The 24,409-nt window shown below is 41.5% G+C and overlaps 5 protein-coding genes and 1 non-coding gene across 6 annotated transcripts; 4 read left to right on the top strand and 2 right to left on the bottom strand.

The window, feature by feature from the left end:
* The first annotated feature begins 1,026 nt into the window (after positions 1-1,026).
* On the top strand, positions 1,027-2,246 carry LOC135644807 (glutathione transferase GST 23-like). Its single transcript, XM_065162719.1, has 2 exons — positions 1,027-1,569; positions 1,635-2,246. Exons 1-2 carry the CDS (start codon positions 1,252-1,254, stop codon positions 2,094-2,096), a joined length of 780 nt encoding a protein of 259 aa, XP_065018791.1. The 5' UTR covers positions 1,027-1,251; the 3' UTR covers positions 2,097-2,246.
* Positions 2,247-2,507: 261 nt separating this feature from the next.
* On the top strand, positions 2,508-6,114 carry LOC103993741 (uncharacterized). The gene is made up of 3 exons (XM_009413916.3): positions 2,508-3,260; positions 4,485-4,648; positions 4,857-6,114. Exons 1-3 carry the CDS (start codon positions 2,657-2,659, stop codon positions 5,946-5,948), a joined length of 1,860 nt encoding a protein of 619 aa, XP_009412191.2. The 5' UTR covers positions 2,508-2,656; the 3' UTR covers positions 5,949-6,114.
* Positions 6,115-7,562: 1,448 nt separating this feature from the next.
* On the bottom strand, positions 7,563-10,871 carry LOC135645368 (probable mediator of RNA polymerase II transcription subunit 26b). The gene is made up of 9 exons (XM_065163687.1): positions 9,985-10,871; positions 9,789-9,857; positions 9,559-9,641; positions 9,078-9,130; positions 8,877-8,995; positions 8,729-8,756; positions 8,181-8,632; positions 8,015-8,105; positions 7,563-7,910 (listed from the first exon to the last, which is right to left on the bottom strand). The coding sequence occupies exons 1-9, from the start codon at positions 10,399-10,401 to the stop codon at positions 7,789-7,791; spliced, it is 1,434 nt and encodes a 477-aa protein (XP_065019759.1). The 5' UTR covers positions 10,402-10,871; the 3' UTR covers positions 7,563-7,788.
* Positions 10,872-13,550: 2,679 nt separating this feature from the next.
* On the top strand, positions 13,551-17,377 carry LOC103993743 (uncharacterized). Its single transcript, XM_009413920.3, has 8 exons — positions 13,551-13,733; positions 13,815-13,882; positions 15,049-15,168; positions 15,244-15,317; positions 15,654-15,708; positions 15,861-15,962; positions 16,037-16,145; positions 17,143-17,377. The coding sequence occupies exons 1-8, from the start codon at positions 13,603-13,605 to the stop codon at positions 17,267-17,269; spliced, it is 786 nt and encodes a 261-aa protein (XP_009412195.1). The 5' UTR covers positions 13,551-13,602; the 3' UTR covers positions 17,270-17,377.
* A 139-nt stretch (positions 17,378-17,516) lies between these two features.
* Positions 17,517-17,589, bottom strand: TRNAA-AGC (transfer RNA alanine (anticodon AGC)). The gene has a single exon. It is a non-coding gene; the product is annotated as a tRNA-Ala (tRNA).
* A 3,740-nt stretch (positions 17,590-21,329) lies between these two features.
* On the top strand, positions 21,330-22,412 carry LOC135645204 (protein MIZU-KUSSEI 1-like). Its single transcript, XM_065163366.1, has one exon. The coding sequence runs from the start codon at positions 21,474-21,476 to the stop codon at positions 22,236-22,238; it is 765 nt and encodes a 254-aa protein (XP_065019438.1). The 5' UTR covers positions 21,330-21,473; the 3' UTR covers positions 22,239-22,412.
* The last annotated feature ends 1,997 nt before the right edge of the window (positions 22,413-24,409 follow it).

Genomic DNA, 24,409 nt, shown 5'->3' with positions numbered 1-24,409 from the left:
GCCACTTCCGTGCCATTGAGAACAAAAGAGTGGGCTCTGTCAGCTCCTTTGTCCGGCAATGTCCTATAAAGGGTACAGAGAAAAACTGCAGCAAGTGGCAGCAGCAGCAGTGGAAGTCGAGGAATGGGCTCCAGTAAAAAGTGCATCACTCTGCTCCCCATCCTTACCTTGGAACAGTGCCACTGAGCCATCAGTGTTAGGAGAAGAGAGATTCCCATCCAAAGAAGAGAAGTTTCTTGCTTTACTCATCTCAGGCAGCATTCATCACCGAGCCCGCAGTGAACAGTGAGAGATGAGAAGACGTGGGGGGTGGTAGGAATCAGAATATCTCTACGGAAAGATGGATGTGGCCATGAAAGGCCCCCCCCACACCCACTATCTTCCTATCCTTCTTTTGCTGTGTGGAATTGACGTGAACGAGGGTTTTACAGGGCGACCTACCGTCGCCTGCCTGTGGCTGTGCCAGGACGGGAGCTGGTGACCTTCGTCCTCCACACGTTACCCCCTTCCCCCCCACTCGACGTGGGGTTGCGTTAAAGCTCTGTTTCCACTAAGAGCTACTGCTCCTTTAAGTGGTGTTGGTGTCGTGTTGTGGATGAGAGCGTTTGGAGCAGGATGAAGACAGGGCAAAATGAGATATCATGCAGAAGTGTCCCATGGACGGACAGGAACTTTTCCATGGCTGGTCATAACCATGTTTGATATCTTGGCGATCTCTATACCTAGAGAGAGAGAGAGAGTCTTTGATCTTGTGTACTCCGATGGAGCTTTGCCTTTGCTAATGATCGCAACATCTCATTGGCGTATGTGGCCAAGTACTGACAAGCGTACCTTGCAGCAGGCAGAAATGGTGGTAGACTTCCCCTCCCTCCCTCATAATGCTATGCCACTCCACCTGACTCCATCCACATGCCTGGCTTACCTCCATCCTCCTCCTGCATGCCCACCTCTATGTGCTTGATCTGTGCTTCTCAACCTCTCCATATCTCTTTCAGATATGCACACAGTACTCATCTCCTTTGGTCATAATCACCATTTTAGTCCAGTTTGTTTTCTGTCTCTGAAGGAATTAAGTTCAGAAACAATCTATTACAAGTCTTCCAAGTGATCGATATTAGGGTTTCTGCGTGTGACACACACACTAACCTCCCCTCTCCTTCTATAAAAAGGCTTTAAAGCTTCTGAGCCATACAAGAGATCAAGAGAAGCATCGACCCCTTGCCTTCTCCTTCCTTCCAAGGATCGGCATTGATGGATCAGCACTCCTCTCTTAAGCTCCTCGGCTCATGGGCCGACTCCCACACCCACCGCGTCCAGCTCGCTCTCAAGCTCAAAGGCTTGGAGTTCGACTACCAGGAGGAGGACGTCGTCAACGTCAGCCCCGCCCTCGTCCTCCACAACCCCGTGTACAAGAAGGTCCCTGTCCTCCTCCATAAAGACCGCCCCGTCGTCGAGTCCGTCATCATCCTCCAGTACATCGACGAGACCTGGGCCGGCAACCCGCTTACGCCCGCCGACCCCTTCGAGCGCGCCGTTGCCCGCTTCTGGTGCCACTTCGCTGAGGATAAGGTGATCCCATCTACGCTCATGTCCAAATTGGATTTATCCTTAGCTTGGGCCTGTTGCAAATGCAGCTTGCGCCGGCGGTCGGAGCGGTGTTTTCGTCGTCAGGCGAAGGCCAGAAGGCGGCCGTCGACCAAGTCCACGAGAACCTGAAGCTACTCGAGTGCGAGATGAGGGACGGTGCATTCAAGGGCAGGAGGTTCTTTGGAGGCGACAAGATCGGTCTGTTGGACGTCGTCCTCGGGTGCGGCTCCTACTGGCTCGCCGTGTTCGAAGAAGTGATGGAGGTGAAGCTCGTCGACCCTGAATCCTTCCCTGCGTTCCATGCATGGCTGCGAGACTTCGAGGAGCAGAATGAGGTGAAGGAGACCATTCCGGCCATCGACAAGTTGCTCGAGTATGCCAGAGGCGTCCGGCAAATGATGCTGAGCCTCAGTAGTAGCACAAGCACCAGCGTTCCTGCTACTGCTGCTGCCAACGCCACCGGCAACGATGATGTTGCTGTTGACGCCATTGACGGTAGCAGTGGCTGATGAGTTAGGCCTTGCTGGGATCAATCTGTTTTCAGTAGGATGCAGTGCAGTGTCTCTTTGTAGTATGTTCATCGTTTGTTGCATGAAGTCATGAGATCCGATCGATGTTCTACATCTAGTATCTAGTAATCAAGATTTAAGGTTTGGTCATGTGGAAGTCTCTGTTGGTGATCGACCTTCTACAGGTTGATGTCGTCTCCAATCCGTCAACCTTACGAGCATGTGCACTGGTATCCAGCAAAGTGAACGGTGCTCGTTCCGTACAACTCGGCAATAAAAGTGATAGCTGCTGCTATTTATTACGACAGTATCTGATTCTAATTTGTCCTATTATTAGGACCCGACCCAAGCTTGAGTTGAACCAAACAGCGAGTCCATTGAACCGGGAAGAGGGGGAAAGGAAAGAAATGAACCGGGCAAAATTTACCTGCCTGCGATCGATGGGGGACTTCAGATCTCTACCACTCCCGTCGGGCTGCGCTCCAAGCAAGGAGGAGGAGGAGGAGAAGTGCGTCCCCGAGCGGACGATCGGTAGATGATTCCTTCAAACGCTATCCCTAATGATTAGTTCCCAAAGAATGCAACCCAAGCGGAGGCCGCTCCTTCCCCTCCTCTTCTTCCTCTCCTTCTCTGCCCTCCTCCTCTTCTTCTACCACTCCTCATCCTCCTCCCTTCTCCTTTCATCAAGCCCCAACCCTAATCCTCGCTTCACGTTCATCATCAAGCTCCTCACATTCGACCGCATCGACTCGCTCCGCCGATGTCTCCGATCGCTCGCCGCCGCCGACTACACCGGTGACCGCGTCCACCTCCACGTCCTCGTAGACCACTTCCGCCCGCTCAATGGCTCCTCCGGCGCCACCCTCGACCGCAAGCTGGAGGAGTCGCGCCGGATCCTGTATCTCGTCGACCGCCTTCACTGGCCCCACGGGGACAAGATCGTGCACTACCGGACGGCCAATGCCGGGCTACAGGCCCAGTGGCTGGAGGCATGGTGGCCGAGCTCCGATGACGAGTTCGCCTTCGTGGTGGAGGACGACCTCGAGCTGTCCCCGCTGTACTACAAGTTCCTGAAAGGGCTGATCTTGAAGTACTACTACGACCCGGCGAACTACGATCCGTCCATCTATGGGGCGTCTCTGCAGCGGCCGAGGTTCGTTGCTGGTATGATGATGAACCCTTTTCCTCTCTTCGTGTTATAGCTTATGCCTAGTTCTTATGGAACCGACTTTTGGAAGATCTTTCTGAGATGTTCAAGAAAGCAATTCGTGGGATTAATTTAGGCAGGAAAATGACAAGATATACAAGTTCAGAAGGATTTAGGTTTGTCAAAGTTGGCACTGTTAGCACATAGTACACCATCTTGCCTTATTGTAGTCTATAATATTCATCAATATCATATATCTACAGAACTGCTCGATGGAATCATACAAATCTGTTCCGCATTCAATAAAATTATCTGGTTTTTAATTCCAGCTTAACCCTGTCTTTAAGGTCAGTGTGTATTCCGATTGGGATTTCTTGTCTTCTAATTAATTATGTTGCTGATCTTGACACCATCGTATCAGATTTCAGGTTGAAAATTTACTTTCGAATATTTGGTTGCGGTCATCATAAAGTAAGAAGCCATAAGTTAAACTCCTATTACAGTGTCATCTATATAGATGCTGATGCATTTTCACCAGATACTTTGAGCAGTTCGTTGATTGCCTTTTAGGTATATACCTACTTTTCATTTATTAGTGCACTATTGCTGCCATGTTATTGCATATGTTGTTGCAAAATTTCTCTTGGAATTCTGTTCAATCAGAAGTATCAACTCAATGGAGTTAAAGAAGATATAGGGAGTTCAGTTTTCTCAATGGAGATTAACCTTCTTCAAATGTTTGGACTCCTTATATCTCTTTGCTATGTCATGAAAGATGGATTCACCTCCTTCCATGGAATATCCTTGAGTTGCAGGACACACTTCTTTATTCTCATAGCAACCAGATTATAATCTTTTTTTTGTTTTTGAAAGACCATTTCTTTCGTTGATTTGTAAGTATTTTCTACCAGTCGGACTTGCTTCTCTTTTTTTTAAAGTTGGATGGTTGGATTTGCAACAATGGACAATTTTAGTTTTGCTTGTTATGATTTGTTTCGTTGAACTATATATCAGTCTGGAGCAGTTACAGAGTGGTTTTGTGGACGATGATAACAAAGCAGTAGATGAGGGTGCAAGCATTATTTAATTGCATTCTTTGCCTTCATTTTCTTCACCATAGAAGTCTGGTGTGCACTCCACAGTTATTTCTGAAGCCAATTTCTTGTTACTTTTTTGTGAACGCAAAGGTTTGGCTTATGGCTTATGGTACATGTATGACTCTCATTATATACAAATTACAGGTAAAAATGGAAACAAGCTGCAAGTGGGCAGTGAAACACGAATTTTCTTATACCAGATGGTTGGCACATGGGGTCAGCTTCTTTTTCCAAAACCATGGAAGGAATTCCGCCTGTGGTATGATGAGCACAAATCCAAAGAAATCAAACCAATTCTTCAAGGCATGGTAATCTTATTTGTTGTGAGCAGCAAAAGAAGTTTTGCTAAAGTTTTTGAGTACAAGAGATTTTCCGAATAAAAGGAGCCTCATTGGCACACTAAGAACTCCTTTAAAAATTTGCATTCTCCTTCTGTCCTATTATTTCATGTTTTGGCATATCAACTATTACAAGAATGTCATCTCTTATCCTTCATTCTTTTTGCTATATTTGCAGGTGACAACAGGATGGTACAAAAGGTTTGGCGAGAGAATTTGGACTCCTTGGTTCATCAAATTCATCCATTCCCGAGGGTACTACAATATCTATACAAACTTTGAGCAAGAAAGAGCACTCAGCATCTCTCACAGGGATGCAGGTGTAAATTATGGGAAGACGGTTGGTCCTGATTCAAGTTTGTTGGTAGATGAATCTCTTAGTTTCAATCTCTGGGAAGTGCCGCCACTGAGGAACTTAAAATGGTATGATTTCTGTTTCACAGAAACACTGCCAGGCAGAATTGTGAGCGACTTTAGTGGACTCAGGTCCTTACTATACTCCTTGAAGCAGCAGAAAACAATAATCGTAATAAGCTTGTACCAGACAACAGAGAGGATTGCTAAAAACTTGATTTGCAATCTTGAAAAAGCTGGTTCACTGAACTTCATTCTCCTTGGTGGCAATCTAGAGTTCTTGATTGACCTTGCCAGAAGAGGATATCCTGTAATCGATGCAGATCAGTTGATTTCTAGCATTAGGCACGACAAGTCAGTATATCATGAACATGAAACAGACATCATAAGGGAGATATGGGTTAAAGCCACTATAGTTCAGAAGTGCCTGGAATTAGGATATAACTTGTGGTTGATAGACGGTAACATGATTCCAGGTAGTGGCTCATTATCCGAGTTGCCGCATCCCTCCTATGACTTTGTTGTTGTAAAAGATGTGGGGCTGTTGTTTGTGAAGAGCTCTCCACCTTCCTTGAAGATGTGGAATGATGATTACATTCACAAGGTGGTGGCAGAGTGCAAGTCCCTGACAGGAAGCAACTCCCACCTGATGGAACACAAGAATTTTGTGTATCTTGCTAGGAAAGCTTTAGATGATAATGCTGATGTGAGAGTTGATGACTCAGCCGTTGGTGTGAAATTAGGTGCTATCACCATGAACCGTACCGAGAGCAAACTGAACATGGTCTTCTGGTCTCAAGAGATGGCATCAGCTTTGGTACAGAAGGAGCTTGAAAGGCTGGGGATGTGGTCGATCGATGTGGATTCTTCATGTGTTTCTGTTGTTTGCCACAAGACACATAGAAGCCAGTTTTGAGTACCACAATCAATTTTCTGGTTCTTATGCTGTACTAAAGAGTCTGCAATGTCACCTAAACAACATCTTAAATGCAGGAGGAAGGCCATTTTTACAAAGAGGTAAAGCCTGGAATCTCATTGCAGCCTTCAAACTGTGTTATATTTAGTGAGTTGTTGCTCCCCAAGTTGTGTGGTTGAACATGAGCAACCTGTGCCCTATCACAAGAAACTACAAATCCTGCCGCCGACTTGTTGGTGAGTAGAACCAGCTGACAGCTTATACGTGTCTCCACCCTCCATTCCTTGTGATTCAAAGCACACTGTTCACATTCTCCCCCAAACAATAAATTAAGAGGAGAAACATATCAAAGAGAAGGAGACAGAGACAACCCAACTTGCTCTTTCTATCTCATTAGTGTCATGGCCAGCTACACAATTTTGTTGAGTTGGAAGGTGGAATCCCTCAAAAATGCGTGGAGCTCTCACTTGCAAGTCCTTCAAAGAACAACTATGCTCCTTGATCTTTTCTCTCTCTCTCTCTCTCTCTCTCTCTTTTCATTCACCCAAAGTGCTTTTTCACAGAGTCGGCCAACCTACCACTCTGTTGTTTGAATGATTGCCATGTCAAAAGAGTGGTCAATAGTGCTCCACAACCTTTGTGTTGGATGTGATTATGGATGGCTGCGTCAGGTCTGATGTGGAAACTTCTTCTGGAAAATAACTTCTTCTGGAAAAGTCAATTATGTGAAGCTAACTTTTGGACATCACATTGACGGTTAAATTTAACATTAACATCCGTATAATTCTTCTCGACATAATACCCACGAAACAACATAAGCTTTGAATTCTCAACCCCAAGAAACTGTCACAGTGCCGGCATTTTCTGTGGTGACCAAACCAAAGAGAAGCTGATTGATGAGTTGACTACCGGAACAGAGCAGGCAGATGTGCCTTCTCCTGTTCATCGTGGACCAGCCATTTCTTCACTTTACCTTTCCTCTGCGGCCAAATCTTCTTTGGAGGAAAAGTTCCACCGAGAGGAGGACGAAGGAATACAGCATCAAAAAGAAGGAACATAGTGGGGGAAAGCAGGCCACCGTCAAAGAAAGTGGCGCTGCCAATTAAATTGGGGGAGTTGGGTGTTCTTTTTATGGCCTTGGACTCCCATGCCACCATTAGAGGACTAGCTTTCATTGTGTTCTGTAGTTTCTATAAGAACAGAACACAGCAGCACAAGCAAAGCTTTTTGCAATGTGGTTTCACTTTTGGTTGACACAGAAACATTAGCTTGAATCTGATCGACAACCCCAACAACAAGAAACAGCAGTGATCTTAGCAACTGTGTCCAGTAAATCCCAGTGTGTAAAATAGGCTAAACCAGAATGCATTGCAGAATATGTCGTTTGTTACCAGATAATGAATGAAGTTGCCGCAACTACATGATTGATCATCACTGTAACCATAATCAACAATGTAATAGCTGTACAAGAAGTGCAATGCAGCAGTTAGCCACCAAGAGATCGTGCAAGAATCAGCCGAGGCATTCAGAGAAACTGCAACTGCGAGATGCTACCTGAAACGCATTGCTTTTACGTCGTAAAGGAGAGATCGAGAAACACAGAAATGTGATGGGTTTGTCGAATTCTGTACATGATCAGCAATTTATCTCAGATTAATGTACACCTGGTTCTACATAAATGTTGACATTCCGGCTTCCTGAGTGCCCTCTTTATGGTGATACATGATTAAGGTGTCAGTACCATATGCAAGGAAAATGCAGCGAGCTGTGGTTCTTCCTTTGAATGAGAAAGGAACGCCATCGGTTGCAATTCCAAACTCCGATTGGATAATTGACTGAACTATTGCCACCCATTTGCCCGATTCCTAAAGTGGCTTCGGGATTTCGGAACAGGCTGGCTGTTGTGTGCCTGCTTTGGAATATCATGCAACTCCATTACTTGTATTGTTCGCTGCTTTTTTGCTGCATCATATGAAACATACGCAATGAATCAGATTAACTTCTACAATTGCGCCATGAGAAAAAGTTGTGAGCAACTGATCGAAGCTTATAAGTAAAAAACGAACCATTTTCTGCTTGCCGGTAGCCTTCGTGAAGCTTCCGCCTTACGACCTCCAGCTTAGCCTGGACAGAAGCTTCTTCGGAGTATTTTGATTTCTAATAGATGAAAAAGTTTCAGACTTTTTCAAAACCTATCATATTTCAAATTTCCATATGTTTGGTTAAACTTACGTCTTGCAGGATCATCGGTGGCTTCCTTTTAAGTGCAGCAGTGTCTTGTTGTTGTTTAACTTTCGCCTCGCTGGATGCTTTCTGCTCAGGGGCGAACTTTGCTGATTTGCCTGGTCCCGATTCAACAATCACAGCCTTGCTCTGTTTGCTTAGTATGCTTTGGGATGTTGCTTGCCAGACACAGATTTCATGAAGCTCTGGTTGCCTCATTTCTAATTCTCGTCTTCTCATATGCAACTTATCTTCTGGAATAGCTGATTGCCATGGCTCTCGCCTCCTTACATGTCCCTTCTCTTTTACAAAGTTAGACTGTTGCGGACCTCGCCTCATCTCTCGGTTCTCTTCTCGAGCAACAGGTAGCTGCATAGGCTGTTGTTTCTTTAATATTTCATAGTTTGTAGGCTTCGTTCCATTTTCCCACCCCTCGTCAGACTCCCCACTGTTTCTAAAATCTGCAGCGAATTGCCAGCACAAGGATGATACCATAAATCAGAAAATTAACAAGAAAAGGAAACCCAGAAGGTAATCCGAAAAGCCCCAGTACTCACTTCCGTCATCATCCATTCCGTCAAAGAACTTCAAGACCCAAGAGTAAAAAGACGCATAAAACGGCACCCAATTAGCGCACGAAAAGGTGGAACATTATATCAATTGTAAAGAATAGAGCAACGGTGCTACAAATATTTCATATCGTACCTTCGAGAGTTGGATGGAAGTTGTCTGAGTAGCAAATAGTGCTCCCTCGTCTAATGGAGGAGAAGGAAGCCCTTCCTCATCATCGATAACAGAAGGAGTTACAGAGTCTGGAGAGTTACCTGTAAATCACAAGTTCATACTCACATATGAGAGATCATAAATGTATATCTGTGCCAGACATGAGATGAACATATAACATACCGGCAACGGCAGCGGCAGCACTGACCCATTCATCAACCAAAACCTTCCAACCACTGCAACCCAAACATAAACCCAAGCGATTAGAAAAGTCTAAGAACAATTTGTATATGCACCTCTTAACCGGAAACAATTTTGCTTCCTTTTTATCTTTCACTAAATGGAAGCGCACGACCGAGTATCAAACAGGTACAACACATCCAACATCCAATGCAAAAGAAACTGAAGAAACCATTTCTGATTCCAGCAAGACCAAATGCATCAGTCTAAACTCAGATTTAAAAATCTTCTGATCACACACAATGCAAAGTGCAATTGTATACTTGACCTAAAGAAAGAAAGGATCACAAACTATCCACAAGCAACAAAAACATCTTAAACTTGCATCCGTTCTGAAATAAAGAACAGTGCACTAAACTCTATAGAATATATCATTTGCTCTACCACCATCAGTAAACCATATCATACGACAAGAGAAACTCACTCGATGAGAGTGCGAACCAGGTGGCGAATTTGCTTCGAGTTGTGTTTACGCAGGCCATTAACAGCCCTTCCGATCTCAGTCGCCTAACAACCAAAAGAAACCAAAACAGATCAATGATGCAAAGGAGTTACAGGCACTTTGAAATCATCAAATTGCTGCAATAATGTACGCATCCTGATCTTGAGTCCAACATAGAACAAAAGGGATAGAGAGGAATGCAAGATCAACACCTTGAGGACATCAACAGAAAGCTCCATCAGTTGCAGCATCCTTAAAGACTCCAACAAGACAGCATCAGACTGCAAAGAAGCATCAGCAAGCTCAAGCTCAATGGTACTCCACCAACATCACACATCTAAATGCGGCCAATTTACATTCTCTGGATCATAATGCAATACTAAATCGATGAAAAGCCACACAAATTACCTCATCGTGTTGGTTTCCGAGGATCTCTTTGATCCTCATGACCTCTCCAACAATCTGGCCCTCCTCTTCGATCTCCTCGGTGAGCGCCTCCGCCTCGTCATACGTGTAGTTGCTCACCGCCCGATTCAAGGACTCGGGCCCGTCGTTGCTGCTGTCCGCCTTGCTCTCCTTCTCTCCGAGCCTCCTCATGCTGCCGTCGCCCTCGGCCCCTCTCAGCTCGACGCGGTCACAGCCGAAGCACCGCGGCAGCAGCGCGGCGAAGAGCTTCTCCACGATCTGATCCCTCCTGCTCCGGAACTGCCGGGGGCAATCCGACGCCGCCACCAGGATCGCTTGCTCGATGACCTCGAAGATGTCGGAGTTGGCGCTTCGGAAGAACTTCCTCCAGTAATCAACCGACCCGGACGAGCTCGCCATGGTGGCGACGGCGAGGACACCGGCGAAGAACGACCCGACGTATACGAGGGCAAATCTGTCTCACCAGAGCAGTCCGCGGCAGAAATCGACTCCAAGAACGAATCTTGGCCGCCGGCTCCGAGACCGGTGACCGGAAAAACTAATGGGGTACAAATCTTTTCGCCGATCAACGGCGGTTCCGATGGGCACAACCGAGACCACGCGAAAAAGACAACGGAAAGATCCGACCTTTCCGACAATCCACATGCAGTGCCAATCAATCCCACCCTCCGGAACTCAAAATTACTAACGTGAGATTATAGGGTAATGACAACCGGTCCGATTTGTTCCCATCCCAAAGGAGACCAGAACCCGATTGCGCAGCGGCGGTTCCCGGTCGCACGACGATATCTTCTTCATCAAACCTCCACACACACACAAACGGACCACTTCTCTCTCCTTTCCACCCCTTGCGACAAAACCAAAACCGCCATAATAGGTAAAGAACACACTTGAACCCAAGACCACATTACCCACAGACTCCCCTCTCTCTCTCTCTCTCTCTCTCTCTCTCTACAGGACACCGAATCCAACCGCGCAGTGTTGTCGTCTGCACCGTAAAAGTCCGGCCTTTTTTGGTGTCAGCTGGGGATTGAAATGGTACTTTTATGATTACATCCCTAAGGACTTCAAAATTACAATTTAAGAAAAACCTTCGGCACTATTCAGCGTCTGTACTTTTATGGTACTTTCAGGCCACGAACCGTTGGTCTTCGTCGTTGACTCGGACAAATGTGCGGTCGTGATCCGTTCGGTGTCCTTGAACAGATGAAGGATCAAACGGTTCGGATCTGTGACCGATGAATGGACGGACAGTGATGGTTGCACCCCCGTTTTCTCTTTTCTATCTCTTTGGCTTGATATATATATATATATATATATATATATATATATATATATATATATAACCAACGATAGCTAACAGTTTTATCGGAAATATTTTCGATATTCTCATAGATATTAAAATAATTCCGAAGTAGATGGATGAATTCTTGGAAAAACATATCCATAGATATCTTTATTTTTATATATTCTAAAAACACTTTTTATTTAGCATAAATCTTGAAATGTCTTCTAACAATACAATTAGAGCATGTAATCAGGGGATAAATAAATCTAATCATAATGTATGAGATTTACCTGTTGTTAGTTACCGTATTTTTAAATATACCTTTAAATATTTTTATTTATTTAGAAAGGAAAAAAACTATAATATATTTAAATAATTCTATAAATTTTAAAAATATTAGCATCAATGAATCGATTCATGAAATAGATTGATCGATCAGAAAATATGAGAGCTACTATTGTATATTATCAAGAATATTATAGGAAATATAATGTAAAGGGACATCGATCAATTGAAAATTATGAAAAAAAAAGAATCGTCTTAAAAAAAGATATTATTTTTAAATTTTCATTATATATACTATTTTATTACTATTAACAATGACGACGACGATGATGATGATATCTAAAGCTGAATCAATGTTATAAAAATAAAATTTTGATAAAGGAAGACATGTATTTGATTCTTGCTCATCAACGGCGGATGACGATACACATAATATTTTTCTTATAATAGTAATAGATGGGCTCAAGCTACATTTTTATTATTCTTAGATTAATTTCTTATAATTTCTTATATAAATACAGTAAGGATAAAAAAAACATATCCTAATAATTAATAAAAAATTTCAATAATATGAAGGTAAACTAGTGGGAAGAGGGATCAACCTAAATAAATAGAAAAAAAAAGGAATAACTTTCTTGAGGAATACACGACAGATTCCTTTGGATCATATCAGAATGACCATTTTCCATACATTATTCCCTCTTACGACAACCACTCATAAAGGAAAGGGATCGTATTGGATTCCTACTATTGATAATAAACCTAAAATTACGACAACCACCAGATTGTTCATAGTATATATATATATATATATATATATATATATATATATATATATATATATATATATATATATATATATATATATATGGAATCAAGTTTTTGGTGAATCTATCTAACCAGGTGGGAGAAACGGTACTGCTTTCCTCAAGATTCGGGCTGGTGGGGATGGAAATGTTGTCTTAGAGATTCTGGTGGTGATAGGAAATCATCTCGAGCATCCTCTCCGAGTACTATTTGATGGCAAAGTCGAATCCATTTTATGTGTCTTTTGTTCTTGGTATCAATTCAGAATACTGATGGACCTCATGTAAATATAATTAAATATATATACATTGTAGTTATATCTAGATCATTTGGTCGGTCGGTCATTGGTGCGATCCATAAGCTCGTGAAGAATTATCCGCTTTGGGCAATGGCGTACTCGCATAGTTTTATCCTTTTGAAACATGTGAGCTTCAAAAGGTGCCTCTGAGGGTAAAAGAGACCTGATAGACTTTTGAACCCTTAGGCCCTATCGTGAGGCTCCTTATGAGAACTAACAAGGATCCATATGGAATTTGGAGCGTTCAAAGGCACAACATAAACTTTTCCAATATCTTTTTTATTTATGTTTATATGTTACTCGGTGTGGGTGGTATAGGCAAAGGGCAAGTTTTTTTAAAGAAAAAACAAAAAAAGACTTCTTATGAGAGGTAGACATAGTTTTTAATTTTTCTTCATTTATTTTTTTAACATAATAAATACCTCTAGTCATCGTTCGACTTTACCCCATCACTTTCATGCGATCATTGATGATAGCAAGATTGCTCTTACCACAATGATGATGGTGTCGCTATCATCTTGATGGAGAGTGAATGATGTCGAGAGCTAATAGTCTAACTTCCTAATCGAGAGATCAAATCCTGGGTGAGGTGGAGGGAGAGAATACATGAAGGAAATAAGAGTGAGGGTAGTGGGTGAAGGACTAACTCTCGCGAGCACCATCCTCATCGATCGTCATCACATTCTATCAATAGTTCGACCTTTAATTATTGTTCGAGATCATTTGATGCCTTGGGTGAAGGAGCCTAAAAATGAAAAGAAAAACGGATAGGGCTGAGGTATATCCTAAAAATGAAAAGAAAAACAGAAACACGAAATATTTTTCCTATATCAAAGCCCTAAACCATAAACCGAACCGGGTTCAGAAAACCGAACCAAATGGGGGCGGTCCATTCCCCCAACACTCGGAAGAGGGGTTTCATATGCTTCTGCTGCGGTGCGACGGCGATTGCGGTAGCTTGACGAGGCGACTGACGCAGCAGAGACAGATGGAAGACGGAGACGACGATACGGTCTGCTTAGGCGAATCCTCGTTCTTCTTCGTCAATCGCGAGTATTTCTCCCTCCACCCGTGTTCGTCTCTTCGTCTCATCCTCTGTTTGGTTCCTCGTAAACCCTCATTCTCTCGTTGCAGCTATGAGCTCACCACCTTCTCGTTTGGGTCTCATTCTCTCGACCTCCTCTGTCTTCGCTCTGCTTCCAGTAAGTGCCACATTTCTTGTCTCTTCTTTTTGCCTTCTCTTTGTAAGCGTATGCTCGCTTATACATTTCGATCTATTTCATCATGTAATACACAAAGTTATCTCTTTTATTCTGTATTTAATTAAGATGCTATCTTGGTAGAAGATGAGCACCTAATCCTCAAAAGTAACCATTTCTTTTCAGTACCAGAGTCTTTTGGAAGTAAATCTCTGGGAAAAATAGGAGTTTGTGTATTTATGTCCTCACATAATGTACAAAACAAAGGTAAAAACTTGGTTTTAAACCATTGATCAACTTATCAGAATCTACTGCCCTGACATGGGAGTGCCTAATTTACTACAATCAGCTCATGTGGATCTTGCTGATTATATGGTATTCTCTACAGTCCGCAATGTCATCTCATAGCCTTTAATCCAGTCCACTCAAATATGATAATTCATGCACATGTTCCTTGGACAAAGTTAAAACTGTTTCAAAGTGATTTTCTTCATGATCAAAGAATGCATTAAAGATGTTAGTTACCGACTTGTAAAACATTTAATTTCGTAATTCCCTATGCATGAAGGATTGTTTCATGCACTAGTACTTATTTTGATGTTTTAGGGCTAGAAAGGAGTTTAGAAACTGATGATGTTGACATAAGTTCTCTTGGAGTTCTCTCTTAAACTCTGTATCTCTTGGATATTTCTTTGAATGGTGAGTCTTTTGTTTTCAGTTCTATATCCTTATTTATTATCATTGGGGTGGTGAAATTTTTGTATCCCTTTGTGATTTTAAACTTGTGGTGAGTTATTTTTTGATTTTATTAAAGTATTATAGTGAGTTCGTTCTTTTTTTATCCGAAAAACTTATTCCAGCAAATACAACTGTATTATCGGCTTTTTTTCAAAATCCATTCCGCATTACCCTCGTATCATTGCCAGAAATGATTCCTTAGTCTCAAGATTAACCTTAGAACTACTCATCTCTGATGATTCCACAAGTTAAAATGCTTCTAGTTTCAAAGTAAGAAAAGTTTTATCCTCTATCTGTTCCTGATAATGGAACAAAGTACTGTGTACTTTGTGTGGTAGCAGTTTTGATCGTTTAGGAAAGACAAACACTAACTATATTTGAGACTTTGATGATTTTGTTTTGCTTATAGTAAGTCTATCGATTTCTGGCAGCCGACTTCGATCTTACAGGGCAATTAGTATGGCCTGGTGCAGTGTTGCTGAACAATTACCTTTCAGAGAATGCTGGTATACTTAAAGGATGTTCAGTTATAGAGTTAGGCTCTGGAGTTGGTGAGCTGACAATGACTCTGTCTTTCTCCTCTTTAATCTTTCCTCTATTAGACTAAACATGCTTTTCTTTTTCAGGTGTTACAGGTATTTTATGTAGTAGATTCTGCCATGAGGTTGTACTAACTGATCACAATGAGGAAGTTCTTGAGGCAAGGTCCAAAAACCATCTAACCGGTACCTTGATACTGTTACATGCTTTAAGGCAAGGTCCAATAGCAGGCCTTAACTAGAGAAGCTGTCTAACATGACAGTCTCTTAATGTGTCCATTTTAAATTATAGAAATGCAAAGAAAATGAAAATAGTCTCAATAGATAAAAAATGAAAACAGCTATGGTATACACCTTAAATCGATGAATCGAGAAAATATATTCAGTTGAAATGTGATTGAGAATTTCTAGAGGCATTTCTTTATGCACTTGGATCTTGTACATGTGCTGCAGTCTTTGTCGTGATTTTGTGAGAACTGATGTTTGTTCCCTCTTAGATAATGAGGAAAAATATAGAACTCCACTCAACTTCAGACACCCCAACATCTGCTGGTAAGATGTTTTAATTTTCAGTAAATTTGTTATGTATTGAAGGTTCATAGGAATCTGATGTCTTTTTAGTTATGGAGCATCTTTGACAAAAATAGTGGCATTTCTTTTGTATATACTTAAAATTGAGGTGGATTAATACATTTGGTTTGCAGTGTTAAGAGCTGAGAAACTAGAATGGGGAAATAGTGATCATTTGAGCAAAATTTTAGAGGAGTACCCTACAGGATTTGATCTTGTTCTTGGAGCTGATATCTATATCCTATATTTTTTGCAACCTTTTCTTTTGTTATTCAGCTGTCATGCTTTTTCTTTCCTTGACATTATCTAAGCTTTCAGCAGTCCAGCATCCCTTTTCTTTTCAGTACTGTAGAGAAGCTTCTGCGTCACAGGGGTGGCGAGTGCAAATTTATACTGGCTTATGTGTCTCGTGCTAAGTTGTAAGTGTGTTCCTCATTGTCATCCTATGGCCATTACCTTTTCTTTCTTTTCTTTAAATTCATCTAGAACTTGTTCTAACTCCATGTTGCTAACAATTACTTGTATGGCTCATGGGCATATACTGTTCACTCCATGAATAAGTCGATTTATCTTTGTTGCATAATTTTTTTTATTAAACACGCATTACACCATTTGTAATGCATCTCCACACCACCTGATGAGTATTTGCCTCAAGAATTTCCAACTTTTGTTATTGTATTGATATTTTCTGAGGCAGAAATTATTACAATGCATCGGTTATGCGGGTTCTGATAACTGTCGTGAGCTACATATCTAATGGTTGTAGACTGTCCAAATTGTATAATATATTTATCCTCATAGGTAATACAATTGAACTGTCCTATGTTCATGTTTGTTTTTTGTAGCATCAGATGCTACGAACACTTGTTGACAAACTAAATGTTTGTATATGATAATAAATATTTGTATATGATAATAAATTTGTTGACAAACTAATCGTGTATATTTGACTAGAAAGTGTTGAATATTAATTAAGAGAGCAAAATGCAAGGAAAGAGAAAAAACATATACTTGAAAAATTAGGAAAGAGAGAACATAGTCAAGTAGCTGATTTTATTTATATTAATTTGATCATTTGTAGATTTGGATTTCAAAGTGAAGACAGAAATCAACTCCATCCATATTGTATCAGTGTAGTTTTTATATGACAAATTACAATTCTTAATCCAGGCGTTTAATATTCACACGTGTGTAATATTTGACTCTGTGCTAATGATGGACCTTCAGGGGTATTCCATCGTCACGCCTATTAGTTAGCAAAGTGGAATATTTATCATGTATACAATCAGTCATTTTTCTGCTGCAAACCATTTCACGTTATACCTTTTTTTACTTGTGTTTCACAGTTTCGTAATATAACAACTGTTAGTGATTAATGACACGATTAATGATTATGCGCATGTCTCCTATTAATAGGATGGACGCTATGGTTGTCAGTGAAGCTATCCGTCATGGGTTGCAGATCGACGAAGTGGATGGGACGAGATCAGTTGTTGCCAACCTTGAAGGAGTCATATTTGAGATAACCCTGAAGCGAGATTAAGATTATGTTAACAAGTGCATCTTCTTTGTCTACTTAAGAACAAAATGATGGTCAAATTGTGGCAGCACTATGTTTCTTTTGAGAATCCACTACAAAAGTTATTGCCAATCTCAAAGGAGTCATATTTGAGATAACCCAGTGAGATTTTTGTTAACAAATGCATCTTCTTTGTCTATTCAGAATAAAAAAGATAGTTAAATTATGACAGCACCATATTTCTTGAGTTGTATTGTCATAGATTTAAAACTGGAGATGCGGGGTATCGATCCCCGTACCTCTCGCATGCTAAGCGAGCGCTCTACCATCTGAGCTACATCCCCATAGATGATTTTATTTAGGAAAGAGAGAACATAGTCAAGTAGATGATTTTATTTATATTAATTTGGTCATTTGTAGATTTGGATTTCGATAGAAATCAACTCCATCCATATTGTATCAGTGTAGTTTTTATATGACAAATTATAATTCTTAATCCAAGCGTTTAATATTCACATGTGTGTAACACTCTGTGCTAATGGTGGACCTTCAGGGGTGTTCCATCGTCACACATATTAGTTAGCAAATTATAGAAACCATTTCACATTATACCTCTTTCTACTTGTGTTTCACAGTTTCGTAATATAACAACTGTTAGTGATTGATGACACGATTAATGATTATGCGCATGTCTCCTATTAACAGGATGGACGCTATGGTTGTTAGTGAAGCTATCCGTCATGGGTTGCAGATCTATGAAGTGGATGGGACGAGATCAATTGTTGCCAACCTCAAAGGAGTCATATTTGAGATAACCCTGAAGCGAGATTAAGATTATGTTAACAAGTGAATCTTCTTTGTCTACTTAAGAACAAAAGGATGGTCAAATTGTGGCAGCACTATGTTTATTTTGAGAATCCACTACAAAAGTTATTGCCAATATCAAAGGAGTCATATTTGAGATAACCTTGTGAGATTTTTGTTAACAAGTGCATCTTCTTTGTCTATTCAGAATAAAAAAAATAGTTCAATTGTGACAGCACCATATTCCTTCAGTTGTATTGTCTATCAGTGTAGTTTTTATATGATAAATTATAATTCTTAATCCAAGCGTTTAATATTCACATGTGTGTAACACTCTGTGCTAATGGTGGACCTTCAGGGGTGTTCCATCGTCACACATATTAGTTAGCAAATTATAGAAACCATTTCACATTATACCTCTTTCTACTTGTGTTTCACAGTTTCGTAATATAACAACTGTTAGTGATTGATGACACGATTAATGATTATGCGCATGTCTCCTATTAACAGGATGGACGCTATGGTTGTTAGTGAAGCTATCCGTCATGGGTTGCAGATCTATGAAGTGGATGGGACGAGATCAATTGTTGCCAACCTCAAAGGAGTCATATTTGAGATAACCCTGAAGCGAGATTAAGATTATGTTAACAAGTGAATCTTCTTTGTCTACTTAAGAACAAAAGGATGGTCAAATTGTGGCAGCACTATGTTTATTTTGAGAATCCACTACAAAAGTTATTGCCAATATCAAAGGAGTCATATTTGAGATAACCTTGTGAGATTTTTGTTAACAAGTGCATCTTCTTTGTCTATTCAGAATAAAAAAAATAGTTCAATTGTGACAGCACCATATTCCTTCAGTTGTATTGTCTTAGATTTAAAAATTAGAGTTGCATGGTATCGATCCCTATACCTCTCGCATATTAAGCGAGCACTCTACCATCTAAGCTACATCCCCATAATTTATTTTATTTAGGAAAGAGAGAACATAGTCAAGTAAATGATTTTATTTATATTAATTTGGTCATTTGTAAATTTGGATTTCAAAGTGAAAACAGAAATCAACTCCATCATGTATTTAGTTAGCAAAGTGTAATATTCATCATGTATACAATCAGTCATTTTTCTACTGTAAACCATTTCACGTAACCATGTAACCATGTTATACCTCTTTTTACTTATGTTTCACAATTTCGTAATATAACAACTGTTAGTGATTAATGACATGATTAAAGATTATGCGTATGTCTCCTGAACCGAGATTAAAATTATATTAACAAGTGCATCTTCTTTGTCTAGCACAATGTTTCTTTTGAGAATCCACTACAAAAGTTATTACCAATCTCAAAGGAGTCATATTTGAGATAACCCAGTAGTTGTATTGTCATAAATTTAAAACTAGAGATACGGAGTATCGATCCCCGTACCTCTTGCATGCTAAGCGAGCGTTCTACCATCTGAGCTACATCCCCATAATTTATTTTATTTAGGAAAGAGAGAACATAGTCAAGTAAATGATTTTATTTATATTAATTTGGTCATTTATAAATTTGGATTTCAAAGTGAAGATAGAAATCAACTCCATCCATATTGTATAAGTGTAGTTTTATATGACAAATTACAATTCTTAATCCAGACGTTTAATATTCACACGTGTAATATTTGACTCTGTGCTAATGGACCTTCAGGGGTATTCCATCGTCACGCCTATTAGTTAGCAAAGTGTAATATTCATCATGTATACAATTAGTGATTTTTCTACTGCAAACCATTTCAAGTTATACCTCTTTTTACTTATGTTTCACAGTTTCGTAATATAACAACTGTTAGTGATTAATGACACGATTAATGATTATGCGCATGTCTCCTGTTAACAGGATGGACGCTATGCTTGTCAATGAAGCTATCCGTCATGGGTTGCAGATCGACGAAGTGGATGAGACGAGATCAGTTGTTGCCAACCTCGAAGGAGTCATATTTGAGATAACCCTGAAGTGAGATTAAGATTATATTAACAAGTGCATCTTCTTTGTCTACTTAAGAACACAAGGATGGTCAAATTGTGGCAGCACAATGTTTCTTTTGAGAATCCACTACAAAAATTATTACTAATATCAAAGGAGTCATATTTGAGATAACCCAGTAGTTGTATTGTCATAAATTTAAAACTAGAGATGCGGAGTATCGATCCCCATACCTCTCGCATGCTAAGCGAGCGTTTTACCATCTGAGCTGCATCCCCATAATTTATTTTATTTAGGAAAGAGAGAACATAGTCAAGTAAATGATTTTATTTATATTAATTTGGTCATTTGTAAATTTGGATTTCAAAGTGAAGACAGAAATACAGAAATCAACTCCGTTCATATTGTATCAGTGTAGTTTTTATATAACAAATTACAATTCTTAATCCAGGCATTTAATATTCACACGTGTGTAACATTTGACTCTGTGCTAATGGTGGACCTTCAAGGGTATTCCATTGTCACGCCTATTAGTTAACAAAGTGGAATATTCATCATGTATACAATTAGTCATTTTTCTGCTACAAACCATTTCACGTTATACCTCCTTTTACTTGTGTTTCATAGTTTTGTAATATAACAACTATTAGTGATTAATGACATCATTAATGATTATGTGTATGTCTCTTGTTAACATGATAGACGCTATGGTTGTCAGTGAAGCTATCCGTCATGGGTTACAGATCGACGAAGTGGATGGGACAAGATCAGTTGTTGCCAACCTCGACGGAGTCATATTTGAGATAACCATGAAGCGAGATTAAGATTATATTAACAAGTGCATCTTCTTTGTCTACTTATGAACACAAGGATGGTCAAATTATGGCAGCACTATGTTTTTTTTAAGAATCCACTACAAAAGTTTTTGTCTATCTCAAAGGAATCATATTTGAGATAATCCTGCGGTGAGATTTTTGTTAACAAGTGCATCTTCTTTGTCTATCATCCCCGTACCTCTCGTATGCTAAGCGAATACCAGTGTGGTATATCCCCGTGTGGCAAAATTTTTTAATAATTTTTATTTATGTTAAGCTTGTAAGAAAATACCAGTGTGGGCTCATTTCTATCGATTAGTATAAGATGGATGGATACGAGACAGTCTACAGTTGTTGTGGGGCGTTGGCTGGAAGAAGCGTTTCCGGTGTGAAACCCGCACCCCTTCAATGCCCCTCTCTTCCCGCCTCAAAACATGCACAGCCATAACTCTTCACTAACTTAAGAGACGAAACGTAACCGCTCTCCCCCCTTCACCACCATCCTTCTCTCCCGCCATCCTCCTTCCTCCCTCCATCCGTCAAAGCTCTCTCTCTCTCTCTCAATATACATATATATTTAGGATTGTGCCGACAGCCGCCACCGGACGGACATTGCTCCGGCCGCTTTGCGTCGACAACCACCCCATGACACGGCCACCACCACCCCCTCCCCCGCCGGGCGAGGCGGCGGTGGACTCCGACGGGACGGAGACGGAGTCCAGTGTGCACCGGTTCCCGGTCACCCTGCTGCAGCCATCGCAACGGAAGCACCACCAATCCAAACCCACCAGGTTCCTCCGCTCCTTCCGCTCCGCCTTCCGCTCCCTGCCCATCCTCGCCCCGCCCGGCTGCCACCTCCCAGCTGCCGCTCCCCACCAAGGCTCCCGCCACCGCGACGGCCACGTCCGCGGCGCCACCCGCACCACCGGCACCCTCTTCGGCCACCGCAAGGCCCGCATCACCCTCGCCTTCCAGGACAACCCCCGCAGCGTCCCCCACCTCCTCCTCGAGCTGGCCGTCCCCACCGCCAGGTTCATGCAGGACATGGGCTCCTCCGGCCTCATCCGCGTCGCCCTCGAGTGCGAGAAGAAGGCCGCCGCCGGCGCCGGCAAGAGCCGCGTGCTGGACGAGCCCATGTGGAGCGCCTTCGTCAACGGGCGCAACGTCGGCTACGCCGCCCGGCGGGACCCCACGGAACTGGACCTTGGCGTGATGCAGCTGCTGCACGCGGTGTCCATGGGCGCCGGCGTCCTGCCGGGGGACATGACCGACCCGTCCGATGGCGAGCTCACCTACATGCGCGCCTTCTTCGACCGGGTGGTCGGGTCCAAGGACTCGGAGACGTTCTACATGCTCAACCCCGACGGCAACGCCGGGCCGGAGCTCAGCATCTTCTTCGTTAGGATCTGATACAAATGTAATCCCTATTCATCTTAGCTTCTTCTCATGTAGAGATCAAACACGAGAGATTGTTAGGACAGAAGGCTTGGTAGAAATAAGCTGAGCCGTTCACCTTCCAAGGTTGCCATTGGCCATAAATGGCGGCATGAAAAGGCAAGAGAGAGAGAGAGAGAGAGAGAGAGAGAGAGACTTCAGACAGTAGGAGATAACTCAAAAATCAACGATTGTAGACTCTTGAAATTGAGATGGGAAGGATTTTGCAATTAGAAATTGTATAGATTAATCGGTTTCTGCAAGGATTTGTTTATCTGTAATCAGCTGATTTGACTTTGAGAATCTAAAGAAAAGCAGAGAAGACAATCAATCTCTCGATCTCTTGTAGTTTCAAACAGGTACACAAAAAAGCTCAACTTCAATTTGTTCAGTATATATATCGGACATTTTATTAGAAAAGTTTTATTGATGGATTTTTACCAAATAATACTCCTATAATTAGTTTTTATCTAAGGAATCTTTTTTCCCATCAAAGTGATAAACATACTCTTCTTCTCAACACCACTATAGTAATTGATGCAAACAATTGGAAAGGTTACAAGTAGAAATAGAAAGCCTTGACACTATTAAGGTACTCTTTGTGGTAAGCCACAATCATACACTACCTAACCTCTCTGTCATTGAAACTTATATCTTTTGGAATTGAACATTTGAAATGGAGCTTGGTATGTCTTTTCAACTCCATTTTGGTATGTTTTCCTCAGTCAGGTTTCTATCCCCAGTACAGAAAAAAAATGAAGCAATCATTGTCCCATGGTGAAGCCTTCTACTAAGCATCAGTTAGTAGAGTGCATGAGTTCTTCTGTCTCTACACCATCTTCTCCATCACAGAAACAATGTTTCTGGCAATTGTTCTGAGACAAAGAATCACAGTGAACATACTTGGTTTTTCTTGTAGAATTTGACACAGGTAGGGTTGTTTTAAGAGTGAGCTTATGCCTCTGTAATTTGCTGGCTTTGCATATTCTTAGGACATGGATTGTTATGCTATTAGTGGTTTGCTGTTTCTAAACTTTGAATCATTCTCTAACTTATGCTACATACTGCCCTTTATCACTGAAATGAGAAGACACAACCTTTCTTGCAGAGATTTGACTACCATTTACAGATTAAGCACTTACAACCAACTCAAGCAACTGTTTGGCTTTGCAGATTTAAAGTGCCTTAATCCATTGGAGATTCTTCAATTTTCATGTATTTAAACAATAATTTCATAAAAGAAATTGGTCTTTTAACTCTTAGGATTCCCTTTGACACCATTAATATACTAATATTCAATATTCATAATTATCCAATTTACTCATAAAAAAAAATCAAGATTTTAGTTTTTATGAAAGAGTATACCTTTTTCAATTTTAACTAAGACATCCTCGATAAAAAATATAAAAAGATGATGATTATTCTTTGACTAAGTGTTTTTTCGATGAATCAAACTAGTCCGATTCAATTAAGTCATAAATTATCTTCCATCTCCTTTGACCTCTCGTATCGTCGTCTCTTCTCTTCCTTTCACATCATCGCTCTCTTCGTCTCCTCTTCCTCAAAATTATATCCGTATCTTAAATCATCATCTAATAAATGTAATTACTCGAATTAAAATAACTTAAATATTTATTTTGACCCTGAATCGAACACATCCACACGTTTGTGGTTGAGGGTCAAATATCAAGAGAAACATGTCCCACCTCTTGAGCGCCTCGGCTCACCAAATCCCCGTGCCCGTCTTTCATACCACCACGATGGGCCGGTGGTCCCCAAACGTGTCATAATCCGCTTCCGAAACTGTGGCCCCCGCCTAAGCCGATGTATCATTGGATCGCAGTAAGCGGGCCGGCCTCCACGCAGCGATCCGCGGCTCCCGCCGTTGCGGCACCACCGCCCCGTGACGGTTGGGACGCCCCACCATGCCCCTCGATGTAACGGATGCCCTGCGAGCGTCGTGGCTCCTCCGCACCTTCCTCCTGGCTTCTGACCGTAGGATTCACCAGCTGTCGATCATCCGGTGCGCTATCGGGAAGCAATGAAAACATCTCTCACGAGGGGCCCACTAGGAACCGAAACACAAGCGCGGGCCCCTTTATTCCCTCCACTCTAAATTCCACGAGGAAAAGCAGCACTTATCCGCC

This window comes from Musa acuminata, chromosome BXJ3-8, assembly GCF_036884655.1.
Source record: "Musa acuminata AAA Group cultivar baxijiao chromosome BXJ3-8, Cavendish_Baxijiao_AAA, whole genome shotgun sequence".
NCBI lineage: Eukaryota > Viridiplantae > Streptophyta > Magnoliopsida > Zingiberales > Musaceae > Musa > Musa acuminata.
The sequence above is the reverse complement of the archived record's forward strand: the minus strand, read 5'-3'. Positions and strand labels throughout refer to the sequence as shown.